General features: G+C 26.7%; 3 protein-coding genes and 1 non-coding gene across 4 annotated transcripts; 1 reads left to right on the top strand and 3 right to left on the bottom strand.

Moving 5' to 3' along the window:
* Window positions 1-1,160: 1,160 nt before the first annotated feature.
* On the bottom strand, window positions 1,161-8,774 carry PmUG01_12027300 (conserved Plasmodium protein, unknown function; the record flags this gene model as incomplete). The annotated part of the gene is made up of 1 exon (XM_029006476.1): window positions 1,161-8,774. The coding sequence occupies one exon, from the start codon at window positions 8,772-8,774 to the stop codon at window positions 1,161-1,163; it is 7,614 nt and encodes a 2,537-aa protein (XP_028862961.1).
* Window positions 8,775-15,243: 6,469 nt separating this feature from the next.
* PMUG01_12027200.1 lies at window positions 15,244-15,325 on the bottom strand. The gene has a single exon. It is a non-coding gene (tRNA).
* Window positions 15,326-17,399: 2,074 nt separating this feature from the next.
* On the top strand, window positions 17,400-19,983 carry PmUG01_12027100 (conserved Plasmodium protein, unknown function; the record flags this gene model as incomplete). Its single annotated transcript, XM_029006475.1, has 4 exons — window positions 17,400-17,744; window positions 17,980-18,285; window positions 18,573-18,714; window positions 18,962-19,983. 4 exons carry the CDS (start codon window positions 17,400-17,402, stop codon window positions 19,981-19,983), a joined length of 1,815 nt encoding a protein of 604 aa, XP_028862960.1.
* Window positions 19,984-21,780: 1,797 nt separating this feature from the next.
* Window positions 21,781-23,556, bottom strand: CDPK5 (calcium-dependent protein kinase 5, putative; the record flags this gene model as incomplete). The annotated part of the gene is made up of 1 exon (XM_029006474.1): window positions 21,781-23,556. The coding sequence occupies one exon, from the start codon at window positions 23,554-23,556 to the stop codon at window positions 21,781-21,783; it is 1,776 nt and encodes a 591-aa protein (XP_028862959.1).
* Between the last annotated feature and the right edge of the window lie 2,047 nt (window positions 23,557-25,603).

Raw genomic sequence — 25,603 nt, 5'->3', positions numbered from 1 at the left:
TGTTTTTGCTTCATGAGTGAAAGTAATTTGTTGTTAAGTTGTTCCATTACGTAACTGCTCGGTTGTTCACTATTTTTCATACGCCTTCTTTTTTATTTTATTTATTTTTTTTTTTTATAAAAAGTAAATTTTTTTAGATACAAAAAAACAAAAAGTTTAATTACCTAGAAAAGGAAGACTCTAGTTGGTGGAATTTATACAATTCAAATATTGAAATGAAAAAAAGAAATAAGGAAAAAAAATTGGAAAATTGGTAAATGTTTGCATTAAATAAACTGAAATTTAAAACTACTAAAAAGGTACACGCACATGTACATATGTATGTACTTATGCACGTATATGTACATCTATATGAAGAAACATTAAGATTACTCCATATTTGTAAGTTTTAATTATAACGCATGCATAAGTTTATATGGTCGTGTTTCCACGCCTTCACTGCTCTTTTTTCCCCCCATTCTTTTAATAAGATGCTTGTTCATTTATGAACAATTTGTATATGATTATTTAAATTACGTTATATCGTACTGGCCAGTCCATGCTACGTTTAGGCAATTCAGTTTCGAGGAAATATATACCTACACACACGTATATGTACGTATGCATCTATGTTTGCATACTCACGTGCTCATTTTTGTACGTATATATACATATGTCTACATATGCACGTACGCATATGCGCATAGATTCGAAAACTGTAATGAATGAAAACTGCATATAATTTATAGAGATGAATAAAATTGCTGCCTCAAGGTTCAGCTCTTTTTTTTTTTTTTTTTTTTTTTTGATAACATAAATAACGGGCAGATATTTTAATTATGGAGTGGAGCGTAGACTATTACAATTTAATTACATATAATACATCTGTGTGAATTACGCATTTGGTTATACATTAACTTCGTGGGTATACACATATATATATATATGTGTGTGTGTATTTCCGTGTACATATTACTTCTGTGGGCTTCTTTTTTTTTTTTTCCCTGAAGGCGCTATGATACGATAAGGTTAGCCCTTGGAAAATAATCTGACTTGTTCACGTTCTCGTGTATATTCCATACTATTCTTAATAATCGCTTCAACTGGTTGTTAATATTTCTCATTCGTTTTGTAATATTATGAGTAATTAATCTGTCCCTCCCTCCTTTCGTTCATTCATATCATTCGTTATGCTGCATATCGGTTTCTTCTGTTGGATTGTTCTGCATATTAATTATTTGATCATAACTCAAGTTATTTAAGATGCTATTTTCGTACTCATTCATCATAGAACTAAACTGGTGTATTATTTCATTTTCGTTATCATTTGCAAAATTGCTGTTACTATAATTTTGATAATTAACATTATTTAACAAATTTACAGAATTATAATCATCCTTTTCGTTCGTACAATTCTCCTTCTGTTGCTTTACTTCCTTGTCATTCGCACAACTATATGTAATGTTTTTTATATTTGAATGAACATTATTATTTTCATATGAACTGGGTGCAAAAGATCTATTTATATTGTTATCCTCCCCGCTCTGGACCTCGTTACGGTTCACATTACAGCCAACACTACAACTGACGTTATTACTCAAATCGCGGCCTACGCTTCCATTCACGTTACGGCTTACACTATAACTGATGTTATTACTCACATTACGACCTATTCTCCCATTGACGTTATGGCCTACGCTTTTATTCGCGGTATTGCTACTGCTAACTTCACTACTAATCATATTATTGCTAATGTTGTTGATACTACCAGGACTTGCAATTTCAGCCAAATAATTAACCTTCCCCGATTTTTCCATATTATCTATTTTGTCATTATTTTCAAAAATCATGTTTATGTTTTGCGTATTTCCTCCTGTGCCTACGTTTATTAAATTAATATTTTCAAAATTCGTTGCAGCGTTTAGTAAATTTATATCCATAAAATCTATATTTGGTGATATATTAACATCATCATAAATGTTTAGCGGTTTTGATATGGAGGCATTGGGAATGATTGCATCGAACATAGCTGCATTGGACATAGGGGGACTACCAATACTGTTCATAGGTACCGAATTATCCGGTGCGTAATTTACATTTTTTGGCTCAACATATAAATGTTCATTGAAATTGTTAAGTAAATTAGTTATATTATCATTTACTAAACTATTTTTATTTGTACTTATCTCACTACCATTCGCTAAGTTTTCCTTTGCGTGTTGTTCGCCATGTATACAGTTGTTCTTTAGAAAGTATTCCTTATCGTTGTAATTAATCCTGTCACTGGTTTTACCGCCATTGCTTTTGCTGGTAATGATGTTAGCATTTTTGCCGCTAAAACTATTATTCTTCATATTGGAAATGGTTCTGCTATCCATGTTTGTGGTACCGCATTCATTACTATTGGTAGAGTTAGGCAGACCAGGTGCATTATCAAGGTTGTTCTTCACAGCGGTCTGAATAGGGTCATTTGGGGAATTTTTATCAATACCGTATATTTTATCTTGGTCCTTTAACTTTTCTATGTAATTCATAATTTGGATAATATAAGCTTCATCTTTTTCATTTGGTTCAACAGGAAATAATTTCCTTTGCTTTTTTTGTTTTCTGTTAATAAATGTTAAAACATAACTTGACTTAAAATTATCATAATGAATGTAGCAGTTGGTACATATCTCTTTATTTTTTTGCACGTTTTTATTTAAATTCCTTATGTCAATCTTTTGGTATTTCTTTCTTTTATCCACAGTATATTTTTGAAATTTCTTCGAATGTGAATGCTCCAAAATATGCTCCATTTTTGGTTTGCTCCGAAATGTATTACTGTTACCACTGTACTTCTTGCCACCGCCACTTCCACCGTTACTCCCTCCTCTATTACCACAGCTATTTCCACCGCTATTACCACTGCTATTCCCTCCCCGATTGCCATTGCTCCTCCAACAAGTATTGTTGCCCTTATTGCTGCTCTTATTGCTACTCTTATTGTTGTAGTCACTATACCCCCCTGTTGTACAGTCTATTTTTCGCCTTTTTTCCTTGCCTTTGGAAGGAAAATCAGTGGAATATCTGTCCGGCATGTTGCTAAGGGAGGAAAGCCTTCTACCCTGACTATGGTTCACATTATTATAATTTTCCTCATCAACAGAAAAATTATAATTCATAATATTTTCATTATTTGTGTTCATTATATCAATAATTTTTTCTATGTCATTATTTATCCTATCACTTATTATATCATTGTTTAACATATTTGGAAGCACTATATTATTAGGGTGAAGGAAGAATCCATCGGAAGAGTTATTTTTATTTTGTTCATTTCTTAACACACTTCCAAAATTTAACATATGTTTATAATTATCATACAATAATAATATTTCTTCATCATTTGTATCATATTTTGATTTCGCTTTTTTATCAGATACGAATGGCGTAGGTGCCATTTTAAAAGAGTCTTCTATATTTGTAAACTCATTCTTTAGTATTTCATCGTTTTGTATTATTTTGTGTATATCGTTGTATGTATTATTCGTAAAATTCATTAAATCATATTCAATATTGTTTTTTTCACATTCTATCATCATACTGTTATTACTTATGTCATTTTTTTCATTAAAATTGTTATAAAGATCAATATAGGAATTGTATATTTCGTTATACATCATTTCGTTATTGTAATTTTTCAAATTCATCTCCATATTTACGTTGTTCACTAAGTCTTTATTTATGTTTTCCATGTTTCCCAGATTGTTATTCCCTATTATCTTCTCGCTTCTTTTTTCGTGCATTACTCCTCCGTTCGAGTTATGTTCTTCTTTACCCATACTATTATTGCAGTAGTTGAAGTAACTGCTGACGTTGCTGGAGTTCGCATTGCTCAGGATGTTCATATCGTTGATACAGTGCATGCTGTTCATGTTGCTCATATTGCTCATACCGTTCATGCTGTTCATATTGCTCATACCGTTCCTACTGTTCATGTTGTTCCTACTGTTCATACTGTTCATGTTGTTCATGCTGTTCATGTTGTTCATGCTGTTCATGTTGTTCATACTGTTCATACTGTTCATGTTGTTCATACTGTTCATGTTGTTCATACTGTTCATGTTGTTCATACTGTTCATGTTGTTCATATTATTCATAATATTCATGTTCACACCGTATACACTGTTAAGGCCACTTGCATTGTCCATACCGCTTACCCCGTTATGATCGCTTGTATTGTTAAGACCTTTTACCCCGTTAAAATCGCTTACCCTGTTGAGACCTCTTACATTGTTATGGCCCCTTAAATTATTAAAATCTCCTATGTTGTTCGAGTTGTTCAAACTGTTTGACCTATTCATATTGCTAAAACTAGTACTTGTTTCATTCTCATTATTGCAACTAAAGAAGGGTATCCTTGCATTAAATCCGTTAATATCATTTTTACTCGCATCCATAATATATTTATTCTGTAAAAATATATCTCTACATTCATCTTGTTGTGCACTTATTAACGCGATCTCTTTATTTAATTCGTTCTTAATTTCCTTTTCATTATTTACTAAACGTTCTGAAGATTCAATGAATTTCGCTTTGTCTGCATGGATATTGTTAAGTACATTGTTGCTTGAGCTATTTTTTAAAATGTTGTTACTGCTGCTGCTGTTACTGTCTCTACAGTTGTTACAGCTATTATTTCTGCAATTGTTACTGCTATTATTTCTGCAATTGTTACTGCTATTATTTCTGCAACTGTTACTGCTATTATTTCTGCAACTGTTACTGCTATTATTTCTGCAATTGTTACTGCTATTATTTCTGCAGTTGCTCTTACTGCTTCCATTACTGCTTACATTGCTGCTTCCATTACTGCTTCCATTACTGCTTCCATTGCTGCTTCCATTACTGCTTCCATTGCTGCTTCTATTGCTGTTAATGCTGCTATTGCTTTTATTTATGTTATTGTTATTGTTAACGTATTCATTTTTCTTTTCCTTCCTATTTTCATCCTCATCCTCTTTTTCATTCTCGTTGTAGTTATCATTACTTCGTTTATTCCTTTTATCACTCTCGTCATCGTCATCATTATTGTTACCACTGCTGCTGTGGTTCCTCGATTCTCTATTGCCACTACCACTAATACCACTTCCGTTATTACCACTGCCGCTATTACCACTGCCGCTATTACCACTGCCGCTATTACCACTGCCACTGTTACCGCTATTACCACTGCCGCTATTACCACTGCCACTATTATTATCTATCTTGTCCTTTTTGCTATTACTATCATCGTTGTTGCTATATGAGCAACTACTCGTCTGATCGTGCTTTGCACCCTCACAACTGGCACTATTCCATTTATTGAAACTGATATTTTCTGATATCCTATTATAACCAGTATTGTCAATGCAACTATTATAGTTATTATAAAAGTTATTCTGATTATCCTCATTACTGCCATAAGACTGAGCTGCTACCACGATTGCACTAATATCATCGTTCGATTCTACTATCGAAGTGGGTAATGAATTCCTTATGACTGCATCATCTAAATCATTATCCTTTACATCATTCGCTTTGTTCATGTACATTTCCTTTGTTTCATTATGGAAAATATTATATGAATTTTCATTATTCTCAAGATGGTAATCATTCACTTCAATAGTGTTACTATCTGCTGCTTGCACACTTTTGTAATTACTTATATGATTAAATTCTGTTGTTGTATTAAAACATAAATTATCATCATTTGAATTATAGTTCACATCATTTCTATATGTTTCATTAGAGTACGTTTTATAACAATTGCTTTCGTTTTTACAACTAGAAAAATCGTCCCTATGGAAATTCTTATATTTTTTACTTTGCTCATATAAAAGAGAACTATCATCTCCTAAATCTAAATCCACATTCTCACTCACACTCTCATTTACACTCTCACTCACATTTACACCTACACCATTTTGTATAGCTACATTGTCTACGCCGTATTCTATACTGGTAGACAAACTGTTCTCATTCATTATTTTACCATTTTGTTTTTCCTTGCTATCCTCTGCGTTTATTGATTCACTTTCTGTAACACATTTTACATCAATACCTCCATTATTCATTTTAGATTTATGATAATACATAATATTATCGATATTATTTTTTGTGGGTAAATTTGAAGTACATCCGGATGAAAATAAACTGATTAAATCAGATGTGTTACGCTGGATCAGTTCGTTGCTAACGTTATTGTTCTGATCTCTGCCATTTTGACCACTACTACTCTGATTATCTCCACTATTGTTTACTTCATTAATCATACCATCATTACTGTCTCTTCTGCTGGCTGTGTTACTGTTATTACCTGCACTGTTATCACTTATCACACGATTCTGACCTGTGCAGATAAATTCCATATCTGCAAAAACTGTATTATTATTAACTTTATTACTATTATCATTATTATTTATTATTTTTTTTGTTTTTTCACGATTTGCGCCGTATATAAAATTGGAATGATAATTAGTCATTTTATTTCCCTCTCCATTCTTTTCATTTGCTCCTGAACTGTTCATGTCAATTTTGGGTGTATAATTTCCCAAACTTTTTGCGTCTACGTTATTGTCAAAAAGTATGATATTATTTTTTGCACAAACAAAGTCAGGTGTGGGTACATTATTATAATTCGCATTATGATTATCACGAATAATATTATTATTAATTATTTCCTTATGTTTTCTTAAGCTTTCTAAGTTTCCATTTGCGCAGTTAAATTGTGTAGTGGATAGGTCATCTCCAATAAAATTGGTGCTACTCACATTTGGAAATACTAAACTAATTGAATCGTCTTTATTTATAGGATTATATGTATCTTTAAAATTTATTACGTTTTCATTATATAATGCGCTTGAATTGGTATATTTCTGACTATTCATGTAACTGCTGTGTTGAATGTTAGTGTGTGTATATGTACTTTCCACCGTATCCACAGCGTTGTCATATCTTTTTGTTAACATACTATCACTTTTCACGCTATTATTATTATTATTAAAAGGACGAACTGATGTATCCACTAAATTATTTATATTGTTGAATACACTCATTTTGTGTATAGAATTGTCGTTTATCTGACTATTCATATTTTTTCCAAAATATAGTGAACTGTATTTATTACAAAGGGCGATTTTCTTAAAAACTGGATTACTAAAATTGCTGCAATTTTTGGTACCATGAAAATTGTCATTATTATGATTATTTAATGAATAATTCGGAATAGCTGCATTTTCACCATTAAATTTTTTAATTTGCACATGTTCAATACTATTAGAAGTAAGCGGATTATGACGTAGGTCCACATTTTTTATATTGGTAAAATTATCATTTTCTTGAAGAAAATCTTCTTGCAATATATGTTTTTTTAAATAATTTAAATGGTCTTGTGTAATTCCTCGAACGTTATATTTTTTAAAAATATCTTCAACAATATAATCATAATTTAGTACTATTTCATCTAACTTTTTTCTTACCCTTTTCAACTCATTCTGATCTTCTTTAAATTCTTTGATATTTTCATCAAAAAATTTATTAAAAGGGGATAGTACGTCCATGTAATAACTTATGATGTTAATATATTTTATTTTTATTTTTGACAAACTGAAATTGCAAATTTTGTTATAATTGTGTATATTTTCGTTCTTACTTAAACTGCCATTAGCAAATTCTACCTGTTGCTTTGGTTTATTAGCACTATTATGTTTTACTATCTTTGAACTTATACTGTTCCCCTCGTTCGTGCAACCTACTCTGTTCATGCAATCTGCCCTGTTCATACCATTTTTCATGTTAGTATCCTTTTTAAAATTATTCGACTGTTGAATAACACATTTTATAAGCTCTAACAGAATAATATGCTTTTTTAGCTTCACCTGGTTTTCATTTATGGAATCCTTTTCACTCTTCTTACTCCTAACAAGATCGGTGTGAGTATCTACATTCGTACTCTTCCTACGTACGGGGTATTCTACTATATGATCCTTACTACTATATATTTTACTGGCGCATATACTTGTATCTGTGCAGTTTCCCTTCTTATCATCAAAGTTTTGTTTATTAAGTGTTTTACCCCTCATATTACTGTTCATATTACTATTAATATCGCAATATTTTACCGCTTCATTTAAACTGTTCTTATTCTCTTTTTCCTTATTACATTCATTCCTATTATTTTTGTGCAGATTCAAGTTATTTAACTGTACAATGTTGTCATTTTTACACTTATTTGTGGTTACCTTATCATCATCATAGATATGCATTTCGGAATAAGTTCCTCTGTATATATTTTGCTGTAAGTATTCTTCCACTAAATGCTTTAACAATGTTTCATCATTATTTATTTCTTTTTCGCAATTTATATAATTGTATTCATAATTTGTGTTATCCTTAACCGGATTTCCATTCATATATGTACTACCATCACGTATACAATTCATTTCTTTATCATATTCATGCACATTTGGTATGCTAATAGGGGTCATGTCGTCTGCCCCTTTCCCCTTATATATGGTACTTAAATCGTTTAACGTATTAACATTACATTTATTTGTTGCTAATGTTGATAATTTTGATGAGGATGATAGTGTTGATACCACATTATTTCTGCACAATTTTATTTCTATTAAATTGTACACATGAGTTACTATCGTTTGGATGTGATTTACTAACGTTTCGTGGATATTTAGTATGTCCAAATAAATGTTGTTAAAGTCTATTTTACCTACACAAAAATGCATGTCGTTGTTAATATTATTATTCTCAGTCATTTTTGTTTATATGTATATTTATACTTGTCGCATTATTTTTCCTTTCCTTCTGCAGTTACATCTGCTGCTTTTACTGCTGTTGTTCCTTTTTCTGCTATTTTTCCTTTTACTTTTAATTTTACTTTTGCATTTTTTTTTTTTTTTTTTTTCTAGCTTTTTATACTATAATTAATTTTTCATAATTTTCATTGAAAGATGGGCTTTAAAAAATGAATTCCAAATATATATGAGTACGTTTGAATACAAAAATGTTTGTGAGTAAATGTGTTTCTATATTAATATGCTTATACATATATATATATATATATATGGGGTAACATACACATAAAAATACATGTTCAAATACAATAAAGAAAACAATGGAATGAAAAAACTTAAATAAGGATGCATATACGTATTTGCGCACACATATGTATATGCTTAATCATATATGGATGAAATAGGATAGTCGTGTACGGATGTGCATGTACGTGTATGCACGTGTATGGATGTATACGGATGTGTACAGATATGGTATGTATGAATGAACGAAATAAAATAAATACAATATTTGGTTATACAAATTTTCATTTAAAAAATTTGTCTTTCGATTTTTCAAAAATTATATTATTTAAAAAAAATTAAACAAAACGAAGAAAAATGAAACATAGAAATCATTGTTTTATGCCGTTCTTATAAGGACGCGTTTCAATAGACATACTAGAATTATGAAATGAATTAATCTGTACAGGTCATATTTTAAATTTTCGACACTCATACATATAGTTTGGATGTATAATCTAGCTACTATATAACTGTACTAGATGAAACACCAAATTTTTTAACTTATTTTCTAAAAAAAATTGAAAAGCTCTTTTTATGCTGTACATTAAAAACTTTGTATGGATAAACGCTTTATAAATATTCGCGTTCCGTTAGATTTAATTGCACGTATGTACGAGTGTATATATGTATATGTGTACATACGTAAGTATACGTAGGTGTAGGTAAATGCGCTTGGGCAAATATATATTTGCCTTTATATATAGGCAGCACCCAATTAATATGCAAAAGTAATAAAAGCAAAAATAATATATATATAAAGCACCTATAATTTGAGTACTAATAAAAGTACATGTTTTTATATAATTACAAAAGCACCATGAATATGCGCAGGAACAACGATATTTATGTTAACGCAACGAAAATTAGAAAAATAAAAGGGTTAATTATATATGCTACACATACATACATACATACAAATATATATATATATATATATATATATATATATATATATATATATATATATATATATATATATATATGCATATGTGTGTATAACTGCTGCTTAATTTGATGTGTATACAAAATTTTTTTTTTTTGATCTCCAACAGACGTTCAATAATATTATTTTTTATAAATTAAAAAAAAAAAAAAAATTGAAAGAATGAGTATAAGAAGGTACGAAAGAAGGAAGAAGGAAAAATAAGGAAACGTTTATGAACTTATATACATCTGTGTTCAAATCAATTCACCCTATGACGCGCATACATAAGCATTAATGCATATCTACACATATACATCCCTATATATATATATATATATATATATATATATATATACGCATTCCTACATGTGCACGTTCCTACATACATACGTACATGCATACGTTTACACATGTATAGTACAGGCATATGACTGTTCCACACTTCCTTGTCACTTTTTACTTTTTTATTCCCCTTTGTCTTATAAAAATATATAGGTATAAATAAAAAATGTCCTAATAAACTGCCCGAAAAAATTATAAAGTACTTGCTATGAAATACCTTAAATATCTTATTTAATTAATAAAAGAGAAATAATGAAGAAAAAAGGCTATTCAAAAATTCAAAGAATATAAAATAAAATAAAACAAAAAGGTGTACATAGTAGAGTAAAAATTTACATATAATAAAGTAAAAATGCACATATAATGAAGTAAAAATGTGTATATAATATAGTAAAAAATGAAAGGATGGTATATATATAAAATACAAATAAAATAAAGTAATATTATATTTTATAATATAATGACGATTAAAGATTGAACATTAAAGAAGTTCAAAAGACGCTAAACATAAAAAAGCACTTTGACACAAGTAATTATATAAATAAAAAATTAAAATACAACTCAAACGTATTTATTATATCTTTTAATTTCTTATCTTAACAGATAACGCGTTTTCTCGTAAACAGTTTATATATGCATACAAGCATACACATGTATATATATACATATACACACATGTTTAAATACCCATTCTAACATGTGCATACGTACATATGTGTGCGCATATATACATATACATATACCTATGCATATATATATATATATATATATATACCTACATAACTAAGTGCTTCTATTTTCCATGAAAATATGCTTATGTCTATTTTCACAAAATAATATACGTGTTCCTATTATAATATATACAAGAAAAGAAAATATACAAAATAACAAAAATACTTCAAAATAGTAGAAAAATAACAATTTTAAAAATACAATATATATATATTTGTATTTATTACAGAAAAAAAAAAAAAAAAAAATTAAGCAGAACTTGGAAATGAAAAAAGAACATATATATCATTATTTTAATATTTCTTTTATTTTGTTATGTATATTGTAGCAAAATGTAGAAAATAAGAATATAATGAAAGAAGGAAATAATAAGAATTATGTACAAAAATAAAAGAAAAGAAGAAAGAGGAATGCAATATGTTGAACGTATATTGTTGAATGCAGAACGTAGAATGCAGTATGCAGACTGAAGAATGAAGAAGAAAGGAAAAAATTAAAGACTACATATATATTAACACATTTAAAAATTAAGAAAAAAATAAGTTAAAATACAAGACCTTAATTATAACTGCTTTGAATGGAAATGTATTTTTTAAAAATTAATTGTACATATATGCAAATATTTATTTAAAAGAATAAGCAATCTATGTATTAATATAAATAAAAATTGAATATGCAAATGGGAAAGGCATCTCATTATATATAAATATATATATATATGTTTACCTATGTATGTTTGAATTTATATGTATTTACATACAACATGTATATGCACATAAATATACAGCGTTTGCGTCCTAATGTGCAGTTATATAAATTAAGAGCATATGTAAATTTTGGAATACGTGTACATAAAAAAAAATAAGGCACATTGTTTACCTTGGAAAAAATAATATATATATTATAAATAAAAATACATAAAAGTATAAAGCACCATTGCAAATGTGTGTGCACCTATGAAACAGGTGAAGGTATATTAAGCTGACATGACTACCATGAGTAATAACAAATAAACTTGTTCTTAAGCTCAGTAATTAATTTGCGTGCATACATGTACATATATACATATTTCCACATGTATACATATACATAACATATATATAAACATCCATACGTGAGCATATATACATATATATATGTGCGTATGCACGTATGTGTGTATGTGTGGTGTAGTATGAATGTAACAGCAAATAAGGGTATTAAATAAGCACGTTCATTCAGCAAGGTATTTATTAATATACTCTTTTATTTTACATGCTTAATGTTTATAACTGTACACAGAATTTTATTCTTTTTAATCTCTTTAATCTTTTTTCAGGAATGAAAAAAAATAAAAATAAAAATAAAAGTAAAAATAACGTATTTCATTTTATTTACCTAAATGAATATTTCTGCATGTGCAGAGATAGTGTTTCTTTTTGCAGTTATGTCAAGTATTTTGCAAAAATTACACAAGGAATATGGTAATATGGTTCTTATTAATCTATTTAACGTTATATAGGTTTGTATTATGTACAGGTACACGTGCATATAAATATTAATATGTATGTACATACGTATATATATGTATATATATATGCACATATATATATATATATATATATATATATATAAGTATACATAAATATATATACGAATATGCATTCGAGCATTTAAATGTACGTCCTACAGGAACTCTTATACACATATTTGTATAAACAGGCAATTATATATTCACATATCCGCACAAGCCCATGTATACGTATTAACGTATTTATATAAATGCGTACTTAGGTGTTCATGTATTTATATAAAAACTTATTTATACATTCAAGCATTTATATCATATATAAATATATATATATATTAAATATATATAATAATGTCTAAGCAATAATGTAGCAGTTTGCATATGTATGATTTTTTGCTCCAATTATGAACAAATAATCAAGGTTCAGTAGTTGTTTTTAAATATTATTGCTGAAGGGAAAACAGGCGATAGGAATAAAAAAAAAAAAAAAAAAAGAAAGAAAGAAAGAAAGAAAGAAGGAAAGAAAAAAAGAAAAATTAATTAAAAAAATATATATATATACAAAATAAGCAAAATAAATTTATGTTCAAATGAGATGATTAATACATATGCTAGTACTCAAATTTAACGCGGCCGAATGTTTTGCACCTTTTATTTTGGTGTACTTTTTTTTTTTTTTTTTTTTTTTTTACGTCACTTTGCAAAGGGAAGTTGATAATTTGGAATTTTGCAAAAAAATAAAAATAAAATATGACAGTTTATAAGTACACATTTTTCTTTCAATTTAATACCATATATCATGTATACCAAATTATGTTGAATTTAAAAAAAAACTGAAATACATAATTATCTATAAATATAAGATTATACACTTTATTCCAAGATCATATATGTATGTCGTACAGTATTTTGTAGGAACGATTTTGATTAAACAAACTCATATATGGGTACACAAAAAAGTATATTTTATCTCCTCGTGGCATACCATTTCTAAAAATGGCATATAGAAATATGTATGCGTACATGCACATGTACAAATGGTGCAATTTGTGATTCTATAAAGAGCAATTAAAATAACATTAACTCAGTTGTATGCACACATATATAAATATATATTTACGTATTTATACTTGATATTTACATACATATATATAATTTATATTTACTTATATATATATATTTATGCAAGTGTGAACATTTAACCTTCTATTAGTGCTCGCTTGTTTGATTAAATTTTAACAGGTACATAAAACCTAGTCGTGCATTTGGGGTAAAACAAGCCTAAGCATGTGCACTTAGTAATAAGTGCGTAATTTTTCATGTTTTCTATATACATTTGTATCATGGTCGGAAGTGTACGTATATATATATATATATATATGTACGTAGATACATTTAAATTCGTTCATTCCTTAAAATCTTACATATTAATGATTACCTGATACACAAACTTTATATTTTCGATAAAAGAAACCCTCCAAAAAAAAAAAAAAATCGAAAAAATAGTTTCTTCAATATTATTATTATGCAATAGAAAATTTTATACTGTAGATACTAAATTCTTATCAATATATTTTTTCTCTCCAAAAAATTGAAGTACACATTTATTTATTTTGAACTTTGAAAGAATAAATTATTAACTTGCTATTTTAAGGTGTCATATAATATTTAAATATCTTTCATATATACAAAGTCGAAAAAAAAAAATATATTACCTTTTGAACTGATAAAAACTAATATATTAAATTTTTATACATTTTTTGATTAAATCACTAAACAGATTAAATTGTAAATTAAATTTGTTCTCATATAGTGAAGATACGTATAGCATGCATTTTATGCGGTTATTGAATCTGCAACAGCAGTACGAAGTTATTTTATTTTTTTTATTTTTGTAGTTTGATGTTGCTATTACGTTTCCTACTGCTTCAATAAATGCCACGTCGAAATTTTTAATCGTGTTTGTGCATTCCATGTGATATATATATATATATATATACATATATAAATACTATTCGTATGACTAAAATACAAAAAAAAAAAAAGATTAATAGCTGGTAAAAGAATGGGCAAAAGTATCATTGTATATTCCTCATAACAGATCTTATTACAACATACTACCATAGGTTGCCGTCAACATTTAAAAAAAAAAAAAATTTTTCAAATAAAATAATAAACTTATAAATTAACATAAGTGTAGAAATGAAAATGAAAAATAAGAAAAAAATTTTGGTTAGAGAATGATTTATTTATATAACGACACATACATAAATACACATTTACTCATTTTGCTAAATATTTTTATTACATTCCTTTTAAACACTTTCCATATATGTTTGCATCAGAATTTAAGGTTATTGTTATTATAAAATATTATATTATAGCCCTATATATTAGTGTAATTGTAATTGATAAAATACTTTCTATATAAATGCTAAACGACAGACACACTACAATTACCATTTTATTTTATGTTAATTTTTTCTCACCCTTTATTACAAATTCAATGTGATCAATGTGATAAGGAGTTTGCACTACTTCACTAAATTCACTAAATATTTTATTTTTTTACATTCTATTTTTTTATTTTTCTTTTTATTTTTCTTTTTATTACGACATTTTAAATGATACAAAATCGACAGCTACAGGATTTGAACCTGTGCGGGCAGAGCCCAGTTGATTTCGAGTCAACCTCCTTAACCACTCGGACAAACTGTCATAATTATTAATATTATATAGATAGGGCGTAATAAATAAAAAATTTTTTTTTTTAATGTAATTCTTTAAAAGCTTTTATGTACATACATTTGCAATTGCAATAGTTCTTTATTATCTGAAAAATATTATATGTATTAGTCAATACCAAGAGAACTTTTCAAAAGTTGAGAAGACTGGTATTTTATTTTCTTCTATTTATAATTTTTTTTTTTTTTTTGTTCTGTTTTTATTTAAATTGAAAAATTGAACCGTTTCTCCTATCATTTGGTATTTTTCAAAATTTGGTTGAATTTTGTTTTATCATTTTTTTTTTTTTTTTTTTTTTTTCTTTTTTTATTATGTAGAAAAAATTACAAAAGGGATAAAAAAAAAAAAAAAAAATTTCCTGTTCATTAGATTAACTTTTGTACGGGAAAAAACGAAAAAGAATTTAAAAAAATAAAAATATTAGCAATTGAAATGGAAAAAATTTATAATATTTTTTTTTTTTTCTCAACATAAATTTTATAAAACATTCTTACACCATTTTGTTCTAGTAATAATATTTCCGCGTTTTATCTTTTTTTTTTTTTTTTTTTTTTAATATCTAACATTTTAATGTGTATGGTTTTTCCTTTTCCTTTGGCTTTTCCATTTTAAGGGTTAACAAAAATTGTTGCTTATAAATATTACATTTGTAATACTTTCTTTTTAATGTTAAGTAAAGGGAAATGTGTAGTCCCAATCACATAGGAAAAGGAATGCATATTATATGGCGTGTTAAATAGCGTGTAAATTGAGAAGAGAACGAATACGAAAAGTAAAAGTTAAAACAAAAACAAAAGGAAAAACAACAGGGGTGAACAAAACGTGCCTTCTAAACTAGCATATTTTACGATTTAAATAATTACAAAAAAATTATATACGAAGTAAATTTTTTCTTTTTAAAAATATGACCATTAATTTTTGTATGTTCCAATATGAAAACTGTCAATTAATAAAACTATTTTAAAGTAAATCATTTTATCCTTAATTTTATTTCGAAAATTTGGAGAATCCCATTTATTTTGAACGGATTTCAACATGTGCAGTTAACTTTTGTGTATTTCCCCTTTTAATCTGTATTACATGTTTATTGTCTATATATGTATATATAACATACATGCAAATAACATCTTTATTTTTTTTTTTTTTCGTGTAGCTATTTCTTATTTTTTTCGGCAAGTATTAAGTCATTCTTCGTAGTGCGAAGTGATGTGTACATATGCATATAAACACTTGCATATATACATATACATACATATGCATACATATGCATACATATATATACGGATGTATATATTTTTGTATTTGTACACAGTGCCATATGCCTTAATATTATGCCAAATTTTGAAGTTTCCAAAAATAAATTTCATTTAATATCCATTTTGATGAGAAAAAAAAAGAACAAAAAATGGAACTGTGCCTACCGGTGCTTCTCATTCACCTCATTTTCACTTTACGGAAAATTTATCATTGAAACGGTTTACATAATTTACGAATGTTAAATGAATTTACACATGCATATATACACACATACATACATAAATACCCACATACATACATAAATACACACATACATACATAAATACACACATACATAAATACATACATACATACACAAATACATATATACGAGCATACATGTACATACATTCGTTTGTATAAGTATACGCAAAATTGGCAAAAGCTGCTTATTGCAAATGGTGTTTCTGCTGATAAACACAGGACAAATGAGTTAAGTTCTGCGTAGATTAAAAACGAATAAAAAAAAAAAAAAAAAAAAAAAAAAAAAAAAAAAAAAAGCAAAAAAAAAAAAAAAAAAAAAAAAAAAGAGCATTATAATAAATTAAGAGCAAAAAAACAGCAAAATTATGGCAAAATAATAGCAACAAGACAGAAAAAAAAAATTCAAAAAAATACATAAATTTGCGTTTTGTATTCCTTAATTTTGTTCCTTTTTTGTGCCCTCTGTTTGAACAAATTCGACTATTCATTAAAGTACATAATTTATTGAAATAGCGAGAGGGGTAAAGAAGAAAAAGAAAAAAAAAAAATGTTTGACGTCAGTTCACTAATACATCTTGGAAATAACAACTCAATAAAAAAATGTATTACAGGTGAACTGTACATGTATATATCAAAAAAAAAAAAAGTCAAGGAACATTATCCTTTCACATATCTCCAAAAAAATATCACAACGAAAGAAAATGATGATTATTATGCAAGTTTAGAAGTTTCATGTAAAGGAAATTTTAAATGGATAAAATGCATTTGTTTTATTAAAGCAAATTTTTTTTATGTGTATAAATCAAAGGGGGACTACAGACCGTATGTTGTCTTCTTGTTAGAGGGTAGTCAAGTACAAACTATCAATTATCATTTAGCATTGAAAAATAAAGTAAGTTCTTAAAAGAGTATAACACAGCTAAGGCGAATAACAGACAACAAACTTCTGCATAAAGGAATATATTATTATTATTTTTATTTTTTATTTTTTTTTTTTGCAATTCATTTTTCCCTTTTCTCCCTACATTCATATATAACGTTTATTCAACATGATTGCTTTCTCAAAAAATTGTTAATAATATAGACTTCTTTCTTTTGTAAAAAATAAATTTTAAGTTCCTGTTCAGGTGATTGAAGATATAGGTGATATTAATTTAGGACAGAATGAAGATATTATACAAATAAAAACTTGTCCGTATATTGAAGATAACATTTATACATTTTATCAAAGTGATAAAGGGCTTTTAAAAAAATGGGTAAAGACTTTGAATAATTCAAATTTTACAACAATAAATAACAACATAAAAATTTTAATAGAAGAAAATGAAGACATAAAAAGTAATGCAGATAATGTCAAAAAACTTAAAGATATTGAAATAAAAAATAGGGATATCGAAATAGCTACCTTGAATGAGAGAATAAGATCCTTGAAGGTATGTTTAAAACGTCCATTTATGAAAGAACTGTAGTAATTTTTTTTTTTTTTCATGTTCACTGCAAATGATGTCCTTAGATAGGCATGCATACATACATGCATACATACTTGCATACATACATGCATACATACTTGCATACATACATGCATACATACATGCTACATACATTTATACCTCTTGGAGGGCATGTATTTATACATTAAGGCTTATATCCGTACATACATACATGTTTACAACAGTGCAATAATGAATGCAGCCAAATGCGAAATTTTTTTTAAACCCAGGTGGACGTAGAAAATATAAGGACGAAAAATAAGCGCCTGCAAATAGCAGCTGATGTGAACATCAAAAGTGCAGATGAATTTTTGCAGAAAAAAATAACAGAAATTGAGTTTATACATAACGAAATGGGCTTAAAAATTGAAGGTAACGGCAAAAAGTACATGTGCACCGGTATATGTGTATCGAGGTGTACTTTGCATAAATACATGACTGTATGCGTTTACCGATGTAGTCATTCTTCTAAGTCTAGGAGAATTCACATACGTTTCTGTGTACATAGCACAAATAGAAAAAAAAATTTCTTTAAAGACTAGAAAGATTAACTCTGCTTGCACACGTAAGGTAAAATTTAATTTTTTTTTTTTTTTTTTTTTTTTTTTTTTTTGTGCAGAAAATAAGGAACTTAAGGAGAGAATAAAAAACTTGACAAATGAATCTGAAAAGAAGATAAAACTAATGAATGACTTAAAAATGGAAAATAGCGTACTAGAAAAAAAAATAAAAGATATAATGATAACATATGAAGAAGCTTGTACAGAACCAGAGAAAATAACATTAATTAATTTTAACACAAATAAAAGATATCAAAAGATAGTATTAAATAATAAAAATTTAAAAGAGGAAATAAACAAAATGAATGAACGTTTTTATGAACTAGAAGATAGATATAAGGAAAAAATAAAAACAATAAAAGAAATTGTTGAAATTGGAGATATATTTGATTATTTACATAAATTAATTATTTTATGTCAGACAAAAATAAAATTTTATGAACAGTGTTATAAATATAATGAAGAAGAACAGAAGGAATTAATAAGCTCACTTGAATATATGATAAAAGAAACAAAATTATCTGAAACAAATGCAAGGGTATGTTATATAACACATAGATCAAAAATATTAGAAGAGAGATTACAGTATTATACAAAACATAAATTGCCATCTGACTACTTTTATTTTGCATGTACAACCTTAAGGAGATTAGGTTGGGTATTTGGTGAAATAGAAGCATTAACACCTCTTCAGATAGATAAGAATGAAGTTTATCCTTTATATTCTTATATAGACGATATGAATGTAATACCAATGCGTGAGCAAATTTATTTTAATGAAGGTATTGAAGGAAGATCGAATTTCCAAATAGTAAATGATGTGGATATTTATTCCATGCCTATTAAAATGTGTCCATATGAACAAAAAATTTTAAGTGATAATAAATATGATTACATAAAAATTAAATTAAATGATTTAAAAAATGATTTTAATATTCTTAAAAAAAAAACAAAGCCTCAAAATAGTTGTATGATATCCGATTTACAATGGTCGGAAATTAAAAAAAATGCGTACGACAGATTAGAAAAAAATATGATCATTCTGAACAGGCAAATTTCCGAGCAAAAATCCAAGTTCTAAACAAGCACGAGAAGAATTACGCGGTGTTGTACGGACATGTACACTGTATGTTAATGAGCATGATAAGTTCTCGAAGAATAACCTTATTTGGTATTCTATAGCATTTTATCGATTTTATCGCATTTAATTGTATTTATCTTATTTTATCGCATTTATCGTATTTATCTTATTTTATCGCATTTATCGTATTTATCTTATTTTATCGCATTTATCGTATTAATTGTATTTTTTTTTTTTTTTTTTTTGTTATATTGTTTAAAATTAATTCGCTACTTCGCCCATGTGTACATACATATATATGTTATATATATACATATATATACATATATATATATAGATAGATATATATACATATATATATAGATATAGATATAGATATATATATATAGATATATATATATATAGATATATATATATAGATATATAATGTGAGCACTTCAATTTTTAAAAGAATTTTTAAATTTTTGGTAAAACGATAAATTTTTTTTAAACCATTTTGCACACGTCTTATTTTGCTAAGTTGGAATATACAACTTTGGAGATTTTATCCTTGTTCGTATGTTGTTTATGCTCAGGTAACTTACTAGGTACGTGAATACTACCATACACGTTCGTATATATACCCCTTTGCTTAATCATTCAAATTTACACATTTACATAATTCATACTTGCCTGCGGTACGTTTCCTATTACAAATTGGTAAAGCTCTCATAAGATGTTCACAAAAAACCCAAAATTTAACAGATAACATGATATGAAATTTATAGTACATTTGTTGTTCATGTTAAAAATTTAAATAAATTTTTTTTTTTTTTTTTACACAAGTTAAAATTAATGCTAAATAAATTAAAGGAAGAAAAAAACCAAAAAACCAAAAAACAAAAAGCTAGCTATAGTTAGCTGTTAGGAGGGGGGAAAAGAATAAATAGTAGAAAATCATATAATTCTGGACAGATCATTTTTTTAAATAATAAAAACGTATTATTATAGGCATATAATTTTTTAAAATGGTAAAAGCAAATTATTATAGAAACATAATTTTTAAAAATAATAAAAGAATAAATAATTTTTATCAGAACAAGAGAGCTATTTATTTTATGATAACGAAAAAAAAAAAAAATTATATTTAAAAAGGGAAAAAAATGTACTTAAAAGAACAGCTTACAAAAATCAAAAGTACAAATTTGGAAAAAAGGAAAAATGTGGTGGTAACACGTAAACAAAAGGATAAAAAGTCGCTAACTTCTAATGGAGACTAAATTTTCGAATGAACAAAAAAAAGGGGCGCTGTTGTTTTCTTTCACAATCATTTAATATAATCAAAAGAGAATATAAAAAAGAGAGTCAAAAAATATTAATAGTGTATGAGGACATATATGTAGCGTAAATTGAAGAATAAAATGTAGCTTAAAAAAAAAAAAAAAAAAAAGGTCTGTACAAATTAAGTAAATTATCACGAAGAGACAAATAATGGATAAAAGATGCAATGCCAAAAAGTGGAAACTTCTCAGCGCATATCAGAATGTGAAAGTACGACGAGAGGGAAGTGGGGGGGGCATTTAGTGAGATATTGCACGCCTTGTATTTGTATTTTTGTACTATTATATTGTTGTATTTCTAAATTTGAAGAATATTCGGATGGGTAAAATTGTTATGTGTAAAATGCGTATGTGGTTATGTAAGGCTAAACGATGCAATGTTTTTACGAACTCGTATATATATGTGAATGCACGTACGTAACGTGGGGCGATATAATGTTTTCACTGCTCACACCTTCGGAGTTCGCTGCCGAAGGCATTACTCCTTAGCACCTGTCATCATTTTGTAAAATTCCTCGTAGTCAATGTACCCATCATTATTGGAATCGACCTCTTTTATCAAATTTTCAATAATTTCCTTACTAAATGAAACTTGAACAGCGCTAAAGGATAAAATTTTGTATAACTCCTCTTTTGTAATAACTCCATCTCCATCAAGATCAAAAACGTTAAAAGCATTTCTACAAATCACATCTTGTTGAAATAAGCTGTGATCAATACAAGCAGCTAAAAATTCTGTATAATCAATTAAACCATTACCATCCGTGTCTAGTTGTTTTAGTAAGAAATATAATTCTCTATCTAATTCAGTATCATTAACTTTTAGACATTGGAAAATTTCTGATATTGTTAATACACCATCTCCATTATAATCAAAAGCTTCAAAAGTTTTTTTCAATTTTCCTATATCTTTTTCATTTAATTGATAAGCAATACATGTGACAGCTAATTTTTTAATTTTACACAATTTATGGAATTCTTTAAATTTTTCTATTAATGTTCTATTTAAATTTTTATTAATAGAAATATTATTTGTTTTAAATTTTTTAAACCACTTATGATTTACAACACCTTCAACATCTATTCTGTCTTTATAATTGTAATTTAAACATTCACATATTAAATCTTTAGCATCATCACTAACTCTAGACCAATAATTAGCATCAAATACAAATTCCCCTTTTTTTACTTTCTTTAATATTTCATCATTATTTTTACCATTAAATGGCGGGTATCCACATAATAAGATATACATAATAACTCCACTACTCCATATATCGCATCTTTTATCATATTTTCCTTTTAGTATTTCTGGAGCAATATAATAAGGAGTTCCAACTACAGATTTTAAGTTATGATTGTTCATGCATTTACTAGCAAATCCCCAATCAATTATTTGTATAGGGGAATCTTCAGAGCTATCTACATATAAAATATTTTCTGGTTTTAAATCTCTATGCATTATATTTTTTCCATGGCAATAATATAAAGCAGAAAATATTTGCTTCATTATTTTATATGCTTCATATTCTGAGAAATTTCCATATTTTACAATTTTATCAAATAGCTCTCCACCTGTACATAATTCTAATACTAAATACAATTTTTCATTATCTTCATATACTTCATACAACTTTATAATATTTGGATGATCCATTTGTTTCATTATTAATATTTCCCTTTTTAATCTTTCTATATTATGTATTTTTTTTTTTTCAATTATTTTAATAGCTCTTTGTTGTCCTGTTTTCTTACTAACAGCTTTTACTACATTACCATATGATCCTTTACCTAATTTATACCTGTCTAGTTCATATACATCTGATAATTCGTTATTGTTCATAAGAATTATTTCTTGAACTATTTGGGATCTATCAAAATAGGGGGATAAATTTAAATGATGAGATAATGGATCAGATGTGTTACTTACACTGCAACGACCTTTAAGTCGGTTATCCTTAAAAGCTTTACTGTCCAATATTGTTTTATTCTTATTCTCTTCTGTTTTCTTTGATAAACATTTTGTGCACAATGTTATGATAGAGTAATCCTCATCACTGTCAGCCAACGTACTCTTTGTAGTACATTTTCCTTCTTCCACTTTTCCACTTGCTACTATTTCATCTTTAGCTGGTTTTACCTCCTTTCTAAATACCCTTATCTCTTCCACCTTCTTTTCTTTCATCTTTCCTTCTAAACTACTGCTAACTTGTCCTTTGTATTTCTCTACTTGGGCGCATAAATAGCGGTACATATAAATATATATATGTAAGTAGATGGGCGCGTATGGGTGTACGTGGGTAAGTAGGTATGCACGTATGGAAGCAGGTGTACACGTATATTAGCAGGTATGCGCTTATTTACGGGCGCACGTATGTTTGTATTTATATAGTATAATCAATTTAATAATGTATCTTTGCTAATTAATAGCTCAAAATTGAGCACATATCTCATAGAATAAACTATTAACAAATGGGACAAAATTTTAAATAAAAATTAACGAGTAAAAGAAAATATTTATGTAAGACAAACAAAGTTACAAACATTTAATTCTTATGCCAAAAAAGTCAAAATTTTGACACATAAAAAGATAGAAATAAATTTGCAAATTTTGCATTAACAAGTCAGAAAAAAAAAAAAAATTTTTTAAAATTATAAAAAATTACGGAGTCGCTAATATGCAAACAAAAGTTGGTCCTCGTGCGTATGTCGATATGCAAATATTATATGCATACATAAACACATACGAATAACGAATAGCAAAGTTATGTAGAACAAATCTAACAAAAAGAAACAGTAAAAATAGCAAATACAGAAGATTATGTTTTAAAAAAAAAAAAAAAGATTAAAGATTAAAGAAATATAAGAATATAACACTATTTTTTTAATTTTTTCTATTTTTCTGATTCATTTGTAGAAAAATAAAATGGCAAAGAAACGGTTAAACTAAATGAAGAGGGAGTATTCTGTAAAGTGTATAAAAACACTTAGTGATGATTTTTCTATATTTATATAAATACAGGAAAAATAGATCGAAATTTTTTTAGGATATTCTAAATTATCATAATGCTACTATTACCAATACTACTAAAAATTAAAACAAGGTAACTAGTACGTATATATGTACCGCGCGTACATATTATATACATATATATAAATATATATTTTTTATGAATGTAAGCATGTATACAAAATGGCATGTACACATTTACGTGTTTAATTCGTCGAAGAAAAGGGAAACAAATTAAAAATTAGCTAACTTAATTCCAAATAATTTATCGCAAATATGTATGCAAGTGTTCATATATACATAAACATATAGAAGTACATATGTACCTTTTCCAAATGCAACTTAAGAATTTTACGAAATATATGTTTTTTCAAAACAAATTTTTGCAACATTTGCAATATTTCCAAAAAAAAAAAAAAAAAATTTTAATTATAGAAAAAAAGAAAAAAAAAAAAAAAAATATATATATATATATATATATATATATATAAAGAAAGAAATTTAAAATAAATATTAGAAAAACTTGTGAAATCCTGTATTTATATTTAGCTTTTTTTCTTGCAGTTATGCATACTCAAATAAACAAATATATAGTTGTAATCAAGTGTACTTATAACGTAAGTTTATATGTATATATGTAAATCTATATATAATACGTATGTATATGTAAGTATAATTTTGAATTAGTAGAAACGCATATGCAAAGTATTTACAAAGAACAGTTCTAGCATCCGTTAAGCCGTTTAAAAAAGAAAAATTAATTTATTCTTTTTTTTTCTTTTTTTATTCTAATTAAAAGCTATTCACAATATATATTTTCTTTTTTTTTTTTCGATTCTTTAAAAGAGAAAGAATAAATATGTTCCATTTTAATTTAATACAACGGTAAAAAAAAATAAAATAATAATAATAAATAAAATAAATTAAAATAAAAATTAAAATGAAAATGAAAATAAAAATAAAATTAAAAAAATAAATCATATAAGCTATTACGACATATATACGTAAATGCATAGTATTGTACATATATATATGCAAGTTCTTTATTTATAGTAAATATAAAGTATACATGTATATATATATATTATTCTGAAATATGCGTATTTAATTTATTTATATGTATATAATATATATATTTACATTCTGTATATGAAAAATAAAAATTTATAAGTTATAATTTTTTTTTTTTTGGTAAAAAGATCATTTCATTATTCATATGTTTAATACATAAAAATATATGCTAAAAAATATTTCTTCTTATATATATATATATATATATATATATATGCAA

The sequence above is a fragment of the Plasmodium malariae genome, assembly GCF_900090045.1.
Source record: "Plasmodium malariae genome assembly, chromosome: 12".
NCBI lineage: Eukaryota > Apicomplexa > Aconoidasida > Haemosporida > Plasmodiidae > Plasmodium > Plasmodium malariae.
Note: the sequence above shows the minus strand (reverse complement) of the source record. Positions and strands in the feature narration are given on the sequence as shown.